This window comes from Ursus americanus, chromosome 7, assembly GCF_024610735.1.
Source record: "Ursus americanus isolate L20-20 chromosome 7, mUrsAme1.1.p, whole genome shotgun sequence".
NCBI lineage: Eukaryota > Metazoa > Chordata > Mammalia > Carnivora > Ursidae > Ursus > Ursus americanus.
In genome coordinates, this window is record NC_142133.1 from 2,458,553 (window position 1) to 2,476,675 (window position 18,123).

At 41.1% G+C, this 18,123-nt stretch overlaps 1 protein-coding gene across 8 annotated transcripts in view; it reads right to left on the reverse strand.

The window, feature by feature from the left end:
• The window catches only part of LIMS1 (LIM zinc finger domain containing 1), a 147,096-nt gene that overhangs the window by 25,230 nt on the left and 103,743 nt on the right, over positions 1–18,123 (reverse strand). For 2 of the 8 annotated variants that reach the window (XM_045771805.2, XM_087863229.1), the window contains exon 1: positions 3,211–3,450. The exons of 5 other annotated variants lie outside the window; for them this stretch is intronic. In XM_045771805.2, the coding sequence (XP_045627761.1) occupies positions 3,211–3,392 (182 nt within the window). In that variant the 5' untranslated portion in view covers positions 3,393–3,450. Of the gene's footprint in view, positions 1–3,210; positions 3,451–18,123 lie in introns of those variants that run through there. One more of the 8 variants, XM_045771806.2, reaches the window with a different exon arrangement.

Below are 18,123 nucleotides of genomic sequence, written 5' to 3' on the forward strand. Positions count from 1 at the left end.
AGGATCCACAGCCTAACTAACTACTGTGTAGTCGGAAGAAGAAAAGCATATACTCAGATAATTATTTAGCTCTAACAAGCCTTGGTTTCACATAAAGAACTACTTTGTTCTACAAGGCCTTGAAGTGGGCAAGGTCCCCTACCCACAGCGGTCATTGGCCAAGTTGTTCTTCACAATTTGTCAAGTTTATTTTCAGACGCCCACTCAGAGCACAAGCTCTACCTGTGTGTCTAGTTGCCTGGTGCAGCCTGTAACTACCCAGATACTGAGTCAATTCACCTTGTAAAGTTACTGCCGACATTCTCTAGTATCAACCACCCTGGGAGGCAGGTACGGAGTCTTCATTTTACAGACAGATTAACTGCTTTGTCCCCAGCCAGTTTCTAAGTTTTCCCGTTTCCTTAGAGAAGGGCCCACACATACCTTGTCTCAACTCCATTCTATCCCAATAGAAGTCAATTTTGCCTTCTTGCCCTAAATGTTTCAAAGAACAGTATTCCTATTTTGTAGCCTTGCCATAACTAACCCCATGCAGAAGTACCACGTTCATAACCACATACCAATCACAACTCAACTTTACTTAATAGGCTTAAATATAGAATTAAAACATCACAAAAAAGGGGGAAAAAAAAAAAGAAGAGAGGCAGCCTCATTGCGTGGCAAAACTGGCCTAAATCTCATATCACATTTTCTACTTTGTCATTTCAAAATTACTGTGGGTTATGGAGAAAAATACATCACATTCCCTTCTTCATTTGCTTTGCCATAAGCCAGATGAACTGTAGCAGTTTTAGCAAAGCTCCTGGAAAGGTTTATGCTTCCCCTTTCTCCTGACCAAAATCGAAAGGTGTCTCTACATGAAGTACGGTAAACCTGCCCCAATAATTCTAATATCGTTTTGAGGTTAAAATAAGAAAAAGTATATAACTTTGGAAGCCAGAAGATGCTACTCAAATACAAAGCATTATTATTAACTTTGAACCCTCTCAAAAGATTTACCAGATCCTTAGAATTTTAATAGAACTCCCAAAAAGCAGGAAGAGAAGAACATTCTGGAATGCCTTGATCCATTATCTAGATCAAGTGGTTCTCAAAGTATAGGGGCCACTGTGACCCTTTCAGGAATTCAAAAGGTCCTTCCTTTTCCAACTACATCTCTGTGGGAGGCATATTTTCTTTATGTACATTATCTAAAGTAACATATTACACTAGGATAAATGCAGAAGCAGAACTCAGAAACCGTCTTCTTTAGATAGTCATTAATGAGATTTGCAAAAATGTAATTCAATGCCACTTTCCCATCAAGCTTTTCTCATTTTGGAAGTAGTTATTTTTCATAAAAATTCATTAATATTAATATTTATTAATATTAACACAGAATGAGTTTATTGTTATTTTAAATTAATATATATTTAATTTTGCTCTCAGTTCTTATTTTCTAAGACAGTAAATACTGATAAGCAAACGCTCTTTGGGGACCTCAATAATTTTTAAGAGTGTAAAGCGGTCCTAAGATCAAAGCTTTCCTACTCATTATACTAAATAAACACTGGTTATATTCAAATTTAAATACTCAAATAGAAACTAGGTAGACACATTATAAATACAAACATATAGTTTCCCACACACAGGAAAAATAAACTAGCTTTAGAAATAATGTAATATGCATTTTTGAAGAAGTATTCCTTTTATTAACAAGCAGGATAAGAAAAGAAACTACCTTAGAGGAAACTTTCAGGAAAGAACCCCTAATAATCTCACCAACCTACTGAATTGTTTCCATTTCCTTCTCCTCTCTTGTCTTGGCCCTCTGGCACTGTGAATTTTTTTAACGGACTATTTTTTAGAGCAGTTTTAGGTTCACAGCGAAACTGAGAGGAAGGCGTAGAGTTCCCCTTCACCCCCACATGCAAGCCTCCCCTGCTGCCACCATCCTCCACCAGAAAGGTACTTTGTTACGACTGATGAACATACAGCGACCTGTATTTTACAGTTGTTTTTTATATTTAACACTGCCTATGATAGAAATTACATTTTAAAAGTCATGAATGATAGTTGTATCTGTCATCCGGCTAGTTGTAATTAGGTGGCTAACTTTTCATAAAAGAATTTTTGCTAAGAAGTGGTGTTGAAGACAGAGAATATATATGTGGGGAAATATATATGTAAAAGCCTTTAGTACAGAATCTTCACATCTGGCTAGTCATAACTGATTTACCTGACCCACTTCCACAAATCAACTGCACAGAGAAAAGTTGGTACCACCGAGCCTTGTTTTTCAAGTGCCTCAGTGATCAAAGTATGCGAAACAAACTTTCTGGCAACAAAATGAAAAATTTGTAAATCCAAAAAGCATCTTGAGAGTCCACAAAGCATTTTGGTTACAGTATAATTATAATTGCCCAATTATACTTAAACAGAACTCTTTATAAGTTGTGAAAATAAACGACATCTGTTACAATACCACACAGAATGGATTAGTGGAAATAGAGAATCAGGTCAGTTAAATTCTCCTTAACTCTTAATTGACAAATTGGGGATCTGCAATAATTCCAAGCTTATGACTTTGCAGGAGGCCAACAATCTTACATGAGTTTGTCTAAATACTACGCTGCACTACTTTTTTTAATTGCTAAAATGCATTTAATAACATGAATTAGACATTTTAGAGTTAATGGCATATATATAAATATATGTATATTTGCTAGTTACACATCATTCTTATTTATTCATTCAATCCCCTCAAAACAGTATCAAGAAACCCAGTTAGCCTACTTCAAACTGCTGACTTGTTAAACTTAACAAAAATGTGTATCTTTATCAACAGTCTGTAATTAAGTTTTTACTGTTTCCCTCAACCGACCCCTCATCTGTGGGAAATTTTAGAGCATACAATATTTCTATAATAAATTCTGACAGCAAAAACTCTAAACCTCCCTCTTGGACTACATAATGAAGACATACTATTATCAGGAACCTATCGAACACAAAGACATTACTACTATTACTTTAAAGGTAGCATTTTCTTTCACTCTGCATTTCATCTGGTGTATTCCTGCCTACTGGAATATGCCCCCCTCCCCTCCATCACCCTGGAATGCTCCTCCTGAAAGTGGAGGGAATTAAACCATCAATGGCTAATGAACTCAAAGTCCAAGAAGGCTAGATCTGGAAGACGGGAGCACCTCTTCCAGGAGAGGAGACACTTACAATTTTGCATAAAAGTCACAAAACTCCTTGTAGACCTTTACGTCACTGTGCCTGCGCTGCAGTTTGGACACAGCTCTCTCGTCTTCATTGCCACTAGCCTGGTGGACACTGTTAAGGGCTGCCTGGGGGATTTCTTCATTCTCTGGGATAACATAGGGGCGCACCCTGCCCGGGAACGCCATCCTCGGGTGCTTGAGAGCTCTGAGTCCAGGGCAGAGAATAGCAGGACAGGGGACAGAGAAACAATATCCAGGCCTCCCCCGCTTCCCTGCCAGGGTCACTCCCACTGTTCCCACACACGTCAGCCCTGCGTTTGCCAGGGTCACTCCTGGCCCTTCATGTTAAGAGCTCTAGCAGCAAAGCAGTCCCTTGGTGTGCCAGTCCTGATTTACTGAGGCATTTCTGGAAGCTCTAGAAAACATTCTCCAAAGCAGTGACACAGTCTTTGCCAGAGCAGCCTTCCCGGTAGACTGTGTCTAGAAACACTGCCACAGGAATAGAGGACTGCTTGGCAGGGTCCAAGAGAAACAAACATCCACGTGCCCTGGGGAATCTGTCACCAAGCATCATCCACACGAACACTGTGCTTCTTGTAAAGCACCCCCAGACATTCTGTTTCTAACAAGCTTCCCGCTGAGGCTAACACAGCTTGCACACTCTGGGGCATATACTAATGCCCGGGGCATGGTTGTCAGCTATGCCTATGGTGGCCCTCTCCCAAGGGTCTGTGAGTCCCTGAGATTTGGAGCTACTTTGGACTTTTACTAGCAGTTGGCACATGGCAAGAGCTGGATGAATGTTCAATGAATGGACACAAGAGGAAATAGGAAAGAGCTGCAGTATAGTTAGAAACTCTCAGCTAATCGTGGTCTTTATTATGCCTAAGGATGCCACTGGCATTCCTGCTGTAGTCAGTCCACACTGCTGTCATCTTGTAGCAGTGCCACAGATGAGGAGGGTGATTATGAAGGCCATGGGTAATACAGGGGCTCAGAACCTTTCTCCAAAAACAAATGATTAAGTCAGAGGGATAAAAGGTACAGCACAGGGAACACAGTCAATGGTATTATAATAGCATTGTATGGTGACAAATGGTAGCCATGTTTGTAGTGAGCATAGTATAGGTTATAGAGTTGTCAAATCACTATGCTGTACACCTGAAACTAATGTAACAGTGTCAACTATACTTTAAACGCACGCGCGCACACACACACACACACACACACACACACACACACACACACAACTAACCCAAAATACTTATAAGCAAAAAACTGTACAATCATGGATAAAATATAGGAGAGTAGTTATATACAAAATTTTTGAAGATTTATTCATTTTAGAGAGAGCAAGCAAGAGAGCGTGCATGCACATGGGGGCTCGGGCTGAGGGAGAGACTCTTTAAGCACTCTCCCCGCTGAGCACAGAGCCCAGTGTGGGGCTCTATCTCATGACCCATGAGATCATGCCCTGAGCCGAAACCAAGAGTCAGACACTCAACCGAGCCACAGGCGCTCCTAAATTTTTTTTTTAAATAAAATAAAATAAATAAAATAAAATAAAATCCATCTTGTATGGGTGTTTCCAGTAACTGATACATTTGTTCATTCCTAAGGAAAGAAGCTATCAGGCTCTATTTGTTTGTTTTCCTTATGATATTCTTACAGTTCCTAATCCATACTAGGTTCAATGATTGCAAATCATGTTCATTCTCTTGCCAGAACATCATTAGATCCAAAATATTCTGCTCACACTGATGTAATACTACTTGGAGACCCCAACCGAAGGGCAGAATGCTGAAGTAGGTCCTAGAGACTTCCCTTTCCTTCAGTTCAAAGAGTTTCCAGGGAATCTGGGGATACGTTTTCTATGTTCTTTTAGCCTCACTTCACATGTCAGAAATGTGACCTCCAGGAAGGTAGGAACTTTGTCTTGTTCATGCCTGTACTCCAGCATCATGAATACAGTCTACCACTTAGCAGGTGTGTGGTAATCATTTGTTGATCATTGAACTCAGATTAGTAATCCATCTACTTGATCTAGGAAATCATGAAAACAGTGAAGAGCAATTTAGCTACCAGTCTGCTAAGCATTTTGAGTCAGCAGATCTAAAAATACAAACTAATTATCTTAACTTCATAACAATTAGTCTAATTCCTACTAGACAGAAAAACAGAACCATGAAAAAAGCTAATTGTGAATGAACAGATACAATGAAGACTCTTATCTGTCAAGGAATTAAAAATAATGTGAAAGATCTACAATCAAATTTTAACTTTTTATTTTGAAATAATTATAGTCACAGGAAGTCACAAAGATTGTACAGAGAAGTCCTTCAAGACCCTTTGCACAGTTTTCCAATGGTTACACCTTATGTAATTATAGCCCAATGTCAAAACCAGGAATCTGACACTGAAACAATGTGTGTATATACATTATGTGTATGTCATTTTATCACATGGGTAGATTCATGTAATCACTGCCCCCAATCAAGATATAGCACTACTCCATCACCACAAAGATCTCTCTCATATTATCTCTGTCACACCCTCCTTCTCCACACCTTGCCATCCTGTCACCCCTTGCAACCACTGTTTTTCATCTATGGAATTGTAATTTAGAGAATGTTACTGCTATGGACTGAATGTCTATGTCCCTCCCAAATCCCTATGTTGAAAGCCTAATCCCAAATGTGATGGTATTTGGAGGTGGGACTTTGGGAGGTAATTAAAGTTGGATTAGGTCATGAGAGTGGAGCATTAATCCCTCATTATGGGATTAACATCCTTATAAGAAGAGGAAGAGACAAAGATCATTCTCTGTCAGCCATGTGAGGATATAGCCAAAGGCGGCTGTCTACAAGCCAAAATGTGGATCTTCACCAGACACTGGATCTGCTGTACCTTGATCTTGAATTGCCCAGCCTCCAGAGTCTTGAGAAATAATTATTTGTTGTTTAAGCCATACAGTCTATGGTATTTTTGTCACAGTCCACACTAGGACAGCTACATGGAATCTTATAGTATGTGATCTTTTAAAGCCTGGCTTTTTGTATTCAGCATTATGCCCTCAAGATCCATCCAAATTGTTAATATATATCAACGGTACAAGGAGGGTACAAGGAGTTGGTTCCTTTGTTTTATTGCAGAGTAATATTCCATGGTATGGACATACCATAGTTCGTTTAGCCATTCACCCACTGAAAGGGCATTTAAGTAGTTTCTAGTTTCGGGCCATTGTGAATAAAGCTGTGTATCAGTTCCTATGTGAATACAAGTTTTCATATCTTTGCGATAAATGTCCAAGAGTGAAATTGCTGAGTTGTATGATAAATATAAGTTCAGTTTATTTAAGAAAGTGACAATTTTATTAGAGTGGTTATAGTGTTTTACATTGCCATCAGCAATGTATGAGAGATTCAACTTCTCCACATCTTCACCAGCATTTGGTGCTACCATTATCTTTAATTTTAGTTGTTTCAATAGGTGTGTAGTTGCAACTTTTATTATGTATATGTATTAAGTTTATGTATATGCAGATAAGTACAAAAAATAAGTCAGAAATTTCAGTCTACCAGATACCTGTATTGACTAGAAGGGAAAAAGTAATACATGTATTTGGGAAAAAATTCAAACACTACAGAGAGATATAAAATGAAAAGTAAAGTCTCTTAATAACTTATCCACACCTTCAACTAAGTCAGTTCCATGGTGTCCTTCTGCTAAATCAGATTAGTGCTGGAAATTTAGTAAAAATTCTCTTAGCTCCTCAAATTATGCTATTTTAAAAATACTGTGTTAAGGTGAAACAGGTAGGAGACCTTCCATTTTCTGTGATTTCCTCTACTTCCAGCTGGGACTATGTTAAAGAGTATGTCCTTGGAACACAATAAGTCCAAACAGAATTCTTCAACAGAAGTCACCTCAATAGGAGTCAGTTTTATGATCAAAGTTATCACATATGGTGTTACTATTTTTGAACTATTTAATCAGTGTGACTATTTATATGGATGTTGAGACAGATTCGTGGCTCTGTCTGTTTACAGTTTTGCCAGATCTCACTCTTCCCTCCTTTCCTTTCTTTTTTTAATCACCAAGGAATACCACAACTGGCAGCTGGGAGGGAGAAGGGAGGCTGAGGCTCTAAAGAAAGAAAAGATGGGGCAGGACAGAGCCCAGTCATCTATCTCACATCTCCTTCCCCCCTCTCCGCCAAGGAGCAAAAGACCCTGGCCAGTTGACATTTGCAGAGAAATTCCCTGAACCTTACACCTGCTACTTCAGTGAGGGTTAAGGCCAACCAGGAAGGCATAGCCCCTGCAATTGTGAATGAGCTCTGGTATTTAGAAGCTAGCGGCAATGGGCTGCCCTTCTATGAGCAGCTTTTCATTAAGGTCTATAGTTTCTTAAAAAGTAATTGCTCCCACTAGGGGCACCTGGGTGGCTCAGCCAGTTAGGTGTCCAACACTTGATCTCAGCTCAGGTCTTGATCTCAGGGTTTTGAGTTCAAGCCCTACATTGGGCTCCACATTAGGCGTGGAGACTACTTAAAAAAAAAAAGAAAAAAAAAGTAACTACTCACATTATTCCACTGTTTGCTTATTTGTATTACTTTACATCATTTCTGAACATATGGGATGTTTACCATGAGCTCAAAATGCAAGTCCTAAGGGGTACCTGAGAAGTGCCTGCTGAATGAATTAAAAAGTGAATACAAGTCACAGCCGGTTTCTATAAGTATACAATTAGGGAAATAATATATGCATATACATGTTTTTTCTCATCATTCAAGCATATAAGGATGCAGATTTCTACGTCAGTGCCAGATGCTGAGTGAAGAGGGCTGTCTGTGCGTGTCCTAGTATCTGAGTAAGGATCAGTAACCATGTGGCCATTGCAAGGTTAGGTGGCACTATTCACCCAAAAGGACTTCACACGGGAGTCAGTTGGTCAATCACTTCTTACCCCAGTACCATAGAAGAGAGCTAAAAGAAATGTGTGGTTATTTTTCCAAGAGGACATGGGGGGTCATTTCAGGCCAAATAAACACCACTGCTTAAGTTTTAATCCAGGCATTTTGCTACTTTCAAATCATTTTTGACACTTAATAATGTCACTCTAAGAAATGTAAATAATCCTTTTAGACTGTGATTGCAGCCATGAGAAAAATATTTATTTGAACAGCTTTGATGGAAATTACTACTGCCACTACAGTGGCATCAAAATAGTCCCTGAAGTAGGGTACAAGGCTGTTTTTAAAAAATACTCCAAAAGCCAGTTTTGTCTGAATAGTGGGCCTGTTAGGTGGCTTTTGCTGAAGAACTAGGGTTTCCTGAGGCCCATGATTCCTTAAGGGTTCTTCCCAAGAGGTTCTATAACCTGATCACCACGGTTAATTCAGGTCTTTGAGAGACCCCCACAGGACAAATCTGAATCCCAAACATTCCTTAAATCCATCCACAGAAGACAGACTTCTATTTCATAAACTCCACACTTTTTGATCATCTACTGTGGCCAGACTCTACTACTCATTGAGCAGCCCACTGCGTGGTGTCACTGTCCGTCTAGGCTGCTATAACAAGATACCACAGATTACACGGCTTGCACACAGCAGAGATTTATTTCCTACAGTTACAGAGGCTCAAAGTCCAAGATCGAGGTGCCAGCATGCTTGGGTTCTGGTAAGAGCTCCCCCCCCCCGCCACCTTCCTGGCTCATATCGATACTCTCATTGTATCCTCACATGACAGACAGTGCTAGGAAGCTCTGTGGGATATCTTCTGTAAGGGCACTAATCCCATTCATGAAGGCTCCAACCTCATGACAGGAAGCACCTCCCAAACGCTCCCCCTCCCAATACCTTTGGGGGTTAGGATTTTGGTATATGAATTTTGGGAGGACACAAACATTCAGACCACAGCAGGCAGGATCTGGGACCCTGGTGGACTGCATCCAACAGTCTGTTAGATGCTAAACCACACACAGCATATCTGATGTTAAAATGGCCAGCCCAGTGTCCTGTAAAGAATGCTGCAGGGCTTCAGATTCCACCAGTCTGGCTAACTGCACGATTTCAGTCAAAACAAATTCCACCCAACATACTACCTAGCCAAAGATAAATAACCTACCTAGAGATATCACACAAAAATATTGTAACTATTTCCAGGAGCTCAAATACTTAAAGCCATACTTAATCATGAGCATGGCTGCCAAAATTAATAATCAACTTCTTAATAACTTATATTTTAAAATTAAAATTCTCTCAAATAGCAACAATTGAACTATGTGTATCACTACCAAATAGTTAATCTATGTGATTTTTTAAAATCCAAGCTGAACATTTTAACCAATTGCTTCTAAAACATAGGACTCTAACAAAAAAAAAAAAGGTCAGTGCTATTATATATTTTATGCCATTCCACAGACAGATGTGCATATGTGGATGGCTAAGCCAAGAACTTGGCAATAACAACTACTAGAATGTAGCTTTCCAACTTCAATCAAAGGCTTCCATGAGTACCGGGGTATTCAAAATGTTGAGACAGCCCGGTTAAGTTAACATATGGTAAAATGAATTATTTTCACTATGATGCCCTATTCTACTCAAATGGAAAATTTAATCTGATTTTCCCCCTACTATTAAAACCACAACAATCAAGACATGCAAGTAAAGATAATGGAGCTGGAAAGTTCTTTCTCATTTCCCAGCGACCAGGACAAATGCACTGTGTTTTCTTTCAACAGACAGTGAGGGAAGAGACAAAGGTCGGCTGGCCAGAGAGGACAGAGTTGCAACTAACATGCCATTTTGCCTTGTCTGTTAAAATTGTTTCCTAATTCCAGATTGCACAAGCAAAAAGAAAGCTTATTACAACAGACGCATGAGAGTGAGAAAGAAATAAGATGCACATCTTAAATGAACTTCAAAGGCACGTTTGTTATCTGCTTTCATGGGCGCCGCTTATGAATCATGATCAAAGCAGGGAAGAACCTCTCTAGCTTTGTTACTGTATGTTGGAAATAACTGAAGAGAATAAGTGAAAAACATTATCGTCTAACAGTGACGAAAGAACAGACTTAAAGGACCTCCCTATATACCAGTAACTGCCTTCCCAGGGCCTCCCACTCACCCCAAATACTCAGAACAGCCCAGCAATGACCCAGAGGCTGGGACCCCAAAAGGTTATTTGTATCTGATTCTAACACCTTCTTAAATGAAACTCACCTAGAAGTTAGAGACTCTTTGGTGTTGAAGACAGAAGATTAATAGCACCCCAAACCTTGGGCTATTTTAAGAAGTGTGTTCTTATCCCTCCTAAGGAAAATGAGTGAAACACAACTCAATCTCAAGTTGATAATTTTCAAGAAGTAACTTCAGGCACGCTTTCCATCCTAAAATCAACAATTAAGATACAATGTTTTGCTTTGTATTTCCCTGATGCCGAGTGATGTGGAGCATTTTTTTCATGTGTCTGTTGGCCATTTGTATGTCTTCTTTGGAGAAATGTCTGTTCATACCTTCTACTCATTTCTTGTTTGGATTATTTGTTCCTTGGGTGTCGAGTTCGACAAGTTCTTTATAGATTTTGGATACTAGCCCTAAAACCACAATGAGATACCACCTCACACAAGTCAGAATGGCTAGAATTAACAAGTCAGGAAACAACAGATGTTGGTAAGGATGTGGAAAAAGGGGAACTCTCCCCTTCACTGTTGGTGGGAATGTAAGCTGGTGGAGCCACTTTGGAAAAGAGTATGGAGGTTCCTCAAAAAGTTGAAAATGGAGCTATCCTACGACCCAGCAACTGAACTACTAGGTATTTACCCCCAAGATACAATGTAGTAATACGAAGGGGCACCTGCACCCCAATGTTTAGAGCAGCAATGTCCACAATAGCCAAACTATGGAGAGAGCCCAGATATCCATCAACACAAGAATAGATAAAGAAGATGTGGTATATATATACAATGGAATATTATGAAGCCATCAAATCTTGCTATTTGCAACGATGTGGATAGAACTAGAGGGTATTATGCTAAGTGAAATAAGTCAATCAGAGAAAGACAATTATCATATGATCTCACTGATATGTGGAATTTGAGAAACAAGGCAAAGGATCACAGGGGAAGAGGAAAAAATGAAACAAGGTGAAACCACAGAGGGAGACAAACCATAAGAGACTCTTAATAATAGGAAACAAACTGAGGGTTGCTGGAGGGGACGGGGGTGGGAGGGATGAGGTGGCTGGGTGATGGACATTGAGGAGGGTATGTGTTGTGGGGAGCACTGTGTATTGTGTAAGACTGATGAATCACTGGGGCGCCTGGGTGGCACAGCGGTTAAGCGTCTGCCTTCGGCTCAGGGCGTGATCCCTGCGTTATGGGATCGAGCCCCACGTCAGGCTCCTCCGCTATGAGCCTGCTTCTTCCTCTCCCACTCCCCTGCTTGTGTTCCCTCTCTCGCTGGCTGTCTCTATCTCTGCCGAATAAATAAATAAATAAATAAATCTTTAAAAAAAAAAAAAAAAGACTGATGAATCACAGACCTGTACCCCTGAAACAAATAATACATTATATGTTAATAATAATGAAAAAAAGAAAGAAAAAAAAACCTATGTTTCCAGTGAAAGCCGGTGAGGTAAAAATTCCTCATATGGTGTCTGAAACTGTCCTGGTTTTATTCTTGACAGCCATAGTAGAAGAGTCCCTACTCAGAAGCCATCAGGTGAGAGCTGCCACATGCTCTCCTCAGTGCCCTGAGGTTTATGAAACACGAGACAGGTCCCGAAGGTGTTCTGTAGCTCAGGAATCGTCTGCCCACAACGGGCACAGATTATTGCAGATTATAGTTCAGTTTCTCAATCTTAACGAATTTAACAAGTACTGACGACCTACTTAGCGGCCTACTTCTTGGGAAGTACCTCTTTCTGGACAATCTCTAGAAGTTTTCCAACATTACCCAACCAACAAATACCCATCCACAGACTTCAGAGGACACAGAGCCAAGGGAAGGTACAGGGATGAGACTGAAATAAAGCTCCTTACAGTGTTCTCCCCTCCTCCATAACACTCTGACACTGACATGTCTACTTTATTAAGAGACATTCTGGACCACACGCAGAGAGAAACCAACAGAGTTCAAGACTTGTGGCACCTTTCTCTCCCTGGCAGAAGCACAAGAGCACTGACTTGCTGCCTGCAACTAGCCACCCTGTCTCTGTAATAAGGACCACATTCTCATCCCACAAGGCAACACATACAGAAGGAAAGATACAAAATTAGATCAGTAAAGTAGCAGAATGTGTGGCAACAAGGCAAAATCAGTAGTAACAGAAAACGAAAAAAGGACAGGAACAACAGAGCAGCCCGTTTCTGGAAGCCCGATGTATACGGGAGTGTGAGCACTCTGGGACAGGACCACTGGTTGCACTGTGCTGTTTGGCAAGTTGAATTTCTCCACGTCTATCAACCCCAAAGCAACACAGCTTGTTACCGAGCATTTAGAAAAGGCAGAAAAGACTCACTCGTGTTCTTGCCATCTAGAGAGATACGCACTGCAACACGTTGATCTCTATTCCTTTTCAAAATACACACACACACACACACACACACACACACACACACACACATGATTGTAAACAAAGGCAGGACCGTTGCAAGGCGATTGTTGAGAATTACCTTTATTCCTAGTACTGGACATAAAAGGACATAAAGTTCTTTGGATGAATACCATGTCCCCTTTTTCCCTGAATTCTCTGCCTTCCTGAAACTTGCCCAGTCCTCAAATTTTTACTCAAGGTCTTCTCTAAGAAGCCCCCTCTGAGCATTCCAGCCTGTACTAACCTGTTTAGCATCTACAGGGCTCACTGTGAGTGGGTAAGATTTTAGTGCACTCTATATTGTGTTCTGTGTTGCAGAGGTGCTCCTTTCAAGAACACCATAAATGAGCACTTCGGTGTGAAAACTTCTAGAGAGTCTTTACATCAAACACCCTTTTAGTAGGCAATCAAACTGGCCCTTTTGTGAAAAGTTGCTACGCAACAGAGTTGGGGAGGTGCTGGTAACTGGAAATTCAAGAGTAGCTTCAGTATGTACTTCAGCATGACGTTCTCTTGTCAGTAAAGATAACTCTCTCAACTATCACCACTGCAGTCTGAAATCTACATGCTTTCTTTTTTTTTTTTTTTTAAGATTTTATTTATTTATTCGACAGAGATAGAGACAGCCAGCGAGAGAGGGAACACAAGCAGGGGGAGTGGGAGAGGAAGAAGCAGGCTCATAGCAGAGGAGCCTGATGTGGGGCTCGATCCCATAACGCCGGGATCACGCCCTGAGCCGAAGGCAGACGCTTAACCGCTGTGCCACCCAGGCGCCCCTGAAATCTACATGCTTTCTAATGAACTTTCTCTCACTAGATCCCCACCGCTGCTCAAATAAGCGGAGTGTTTGGTCAACAGAAAAAACATTCCTAGAATTCTCTTTCATAGGCTGGGCAAATTTTTTCTGATTTTTCAAATATCCTCACTGGAAAATGTCTCGGTAGCAGATCCTCTATTGTCCAAATCATTTCTCCTTGTTATTCATACTGTGACCCACTAACACATATTCTTACCCCTAAACATCTTTTTAAAAAGATACCTTGTGTCCTGACCAAAATAGATGAATTTGAAAAAGCCCTGTATTTCAAATATAGAATAGTATTTTTAGCTAAGAGTGTTAACTTAAGAGAATGCCCGGTTTACCAGGGAAACCCTTCAGTGAATCCACAGGCTCCTGATATGGCTGGGGTGGCCATCAGCACCAAACTTTCTGGCTCTAAATGACATTCTTGTTTTAGTTCTGACTCAGCCAGGGATATCTCACTGAACACTGACCTTCAGCTAAGTTAGGAGAGGAAGTCAATGGGAGTTTTTATTTTGTGAATAAGCTTAACACGAGGTCTTTCCTCAATGATAAGATAAAAGAAAACCATGAGAGCTTCAGTATGGAGGGACAGAAGAAACCTGCTGTACTCAAGTCAAGTGAAAACAACCCTTTCAAATTTCAATCTGTGTATCTTTCATCCTCAGTTGTTTCATTTTTAACATAGAACATATTTTCATGTATATTTTATTGCATTAAACATTTGAAAATATTGGATACGATTAGCAGAAGAATTGAAAAAAATGTTTTGCAAACTTTAAAAAGGCTTCTTCTCTTTCACTAATTTCAAATTTTGTGAAGTGCATATAAAAAGACAAAGAACTGTTTTAACTACCCTAAGAGTTACCATTAATGTGATCAAAGGCTGTGGAAAGGATACAAAGTCACAGGAGGCTTGAGCACCTAGTGACGTCATTATAAGGCTATCTCTCACATAGCTAGAGCTTCAGTTTCTCCCAGGTATCTTTCTGCATAGTCCTCCTTTTCTTCTGGATCCTGTCTTCAGCTCTTCTCTCTCCCCATACAGCTCACTGTCCTCTGTCATAGAATGAAGTGGGGGTTTTTGAAAATAGCTCACAGGGTTAGGTAGGGCGCTCTTTGTTCAGATCCTTTAGCTCTTTTCAAAGAGACATAGTCTATGAATCCAGCAATAATATTTAAGATTATGATCATTATGACTACAAACAGTCCCCTCATTTCTTGATGGAAGATTACTGGAATATCTTTGGCGTGCTGATGATGGGAAAGTGGTCTTTTCCCTCTGCCTGCTGGCCGAGGAGCCTTTCAGCAGATGGCGCTGGAGAGACCAACCAGAGGAAAGGGTTTTGCACGCTCTCTGGGCAAGCTCGGGGGCAGAGCTTTCTCGGGTCTAGCCTCCAGCAGCACACACAGCTTCTTCGGCATCCAGCTTGCATGGGCATGGCAACCAAAAGCAGTTGGCTAGCAGTGTGCCTGTGGCAGTGCCTGGTGGTTCTGCAGCAGTGGTCTCTGGCTCCTGCAGTGAGTGGCAGCCCACAACAGACTGCGCTGCCTGGCCTCTCCAACCACCACGCTGCCCATCTCCCCCACTCTCAGCAGTTCTGGAACAGAATATCTTGTGGCCCCCAGTAGGGAGGCTCTCCTACAAGTTCAGATTTCTAGCCTGTTTCACGGGTGCAGCACCACAGCAACTTCTCTGCTATCCCCACCAGCAGTGAGTCCTGGGTGGGGAGGAGGGCTCCTCCCTGCTAGCTTTTTTCAGCCCTGGAGTGGTAGGGGGGCTCCTTATAGCTGCTATTCCTATACTCTTAGCATTCTCTCTACTTCTTACTAGCCAATCCCTTACTACTGCAAACCCCTGTTGGAGTTAATAACTTTTAAAAAATCTTTTTATTAAACCTTCCTCCTTCAAGTTACTGTGTGGTTTTTCTCTCCTGAGCGGATCTTGATTGAACCTTGGCCAATACAAGAGGTCAAAGGTAGGACTCTTAACTGACTGTTCTTAGACCGTATCCGGTCCTTTATCCAGTATGAGGCATCTGTCTCACTTAAAACAACCAAATCTGCATTTGAAACTACAAAGGGATGGGAGCAGTGGATTATAACATCAAAAAGTCCAGCAAAATAAAATGGCCAGTTAGATGGAAGCTCAAGAGAGTCGACCTCACTCAGGAGGATAAGGCAGCCCCCACTCTCTCCCACCTCCCCAGTACAGAGCAGGCATCCCTTCCAATGAGCAGTCTCTGGTATAAGGGGCATGTTTGGGGACCAGTCAGTTTGGGTTCCTATAATATTTTCACACTAGGTATTAACCCAGGAAAGAGGCAAACATGGGACACACCTCTGTTTCAGTCCTGAACAAACAAAAGAGTAGAATAAAGGAACCTAAGGAACCTATGTTAATCATCAGTAAGCTCTCACTCATCTTCAAGACTGTAAGGAGGCTGATGATAGGAACTGTAAGCTTCCTGAGCAGGCACCATGTATCTGCTCACTTGGCTGTGGGGTACTCTGGGCTACTTAACGTGAGTGCTATACAGGTTTCCTTGGTCACAGCTACTCCCGGTACCCTCCCTGTCACAAGAGTCCTGCTGTGTAAGATCTAAGCAGCAGCCTGCTTCCTAAACAGTCCCTCAATCTCAGAATACTTGTGGTGCAAAGGACCACGTGCACTGCTTAACACTGACTCAGTGGCATCTCTGCAAGGATGGTCACACATACAGCCCATCTGTGGCTACGGCCAGCACAGTTCCAGGAGGGCCTGAAAGCCAGCCCTGTGAGGGCTCCAAGGCCTGTCCCACGTTTCTGAGCTTCCATATTTTCTGAGGGGATCAGGCAAAATCTAAAATGTAATACAATGATATTTGAAACAACTTCTGTCGAAAAATGTGCATTTAAGAGATGATACATTCATTACCTTATTATTATCTCTTCTGCCTCATCATCTACCTTGCTTTCACTCCCCATACATATGAAAGCTGAACCAAATGGTGGGCACAAAGAATGAACTGGAGTCACTGAACTGTGAGTGCTGTGTGAAACATGGCAGCAGCCTCGACCGGGAGCAGACCAACCCTGAAGTCCTTCTTTCCCTTCTTGTCTGCAACCCCAAACAGGCTAGTGTCAGACCAACTTCACAAGAGCTGTCTGTGTTCAGCCTGCTTTCCCTCTCCCCATTCCCTCTCCCCACTCCTTGAGGACACTGTTCCCTCCTCTTCCTCTATCTGCCACAAACAGGATAGAGACATCACACCGCAAACCCCAACCACAAACCTTCCAGAAATACTATCTCTAAATAACAATGTACAAGAGAAAAATCAAGAAAAAGGCTTGGGGACAGAAACAATACCATGGAGCTCACAAAGACTATTTCAGTTGCTTTTATAATTGAGGTTTACACATGTGCATGTGCAACATGCGTATGTGTGTGTTGTCTTTTAATATTTAATTACTTCAATCATATTAAATGAAACTTAAACCTTCCTGACTGTAGGGCATGGAGACTCCCGCTCTAATCCTTTTACAAACAGAACTGACGCCAAGGTTTCAGTCTAGGACAGCAAACGTGTACTTGGATGATTGCGCCTATCCAAACCTTTAACTGAACATAACAACACGTAAAACAGAACCACCTCTTTTCATGACATAAATAAGGAAGCAAAATGTCATCAAAACTAACTTGGTATCAGGTCAAATTCTAAGCTGGGAAAATAGAGCAAAATAATTGAGTTCTCAGACGGGAATCTAAGTAGGAAAGCGAATGAAAAGATGATGCTGAGAATGGTTCACATAAACAATAAAACCATATGGTCTGAATATAAGTAAAACAGCTGTCTAGCCGTCAAATGATCGTATCTGTGATAGCTGAATCAAAAGTCAATGATTTGACTCTATTAAAAGTGGTAGTAATTTCTGCTCTTCCACAGATAGCAATATTCCAAACTAGCAGAGACAATGACCACATGATTATTTCAAGAAACAGTTTTATCCTTCCAGATAAAACTGCTCTGAAATAAAGGAAATAATTCTGTGTTAAAAGGATAAACGAAAAGCAAACAAACACCAAATCAATCACTGAGAGTTAAGACGCTGGCAAAAGTGAAGGGACAGAACAGTCAACATTTTAAAAGGACAAAACCCAAATTTTATACTGCTGTCATGATAAATATTTAAGTCCTAAAGGGATGCATGAATGCTTTCAGGGACAGAGGGACAAGGGATGGGGGAACAATCACGTGGTACAGTTTATTACCCTGAGCACAAATATAATCAGAGCTCAATATTATAATGGGTCATAAGTAATGCCACTGTTTTCTCATTCAGAAATCCATTTGCATATTTGCTATGCAGGTACAAATCGCCTCTAGGCAAACTGCTTAAACACATATGAACAAGCCAGTTTACCTTCCCTTTTATTTGATGTTTCCCGTGTAAATGTAGACAGCCTGGGTCATTATCACAGAGCCCAGAGGCCATAACCCCAGGGGCTTACTTTTAGCTCTATAGAGGCAAT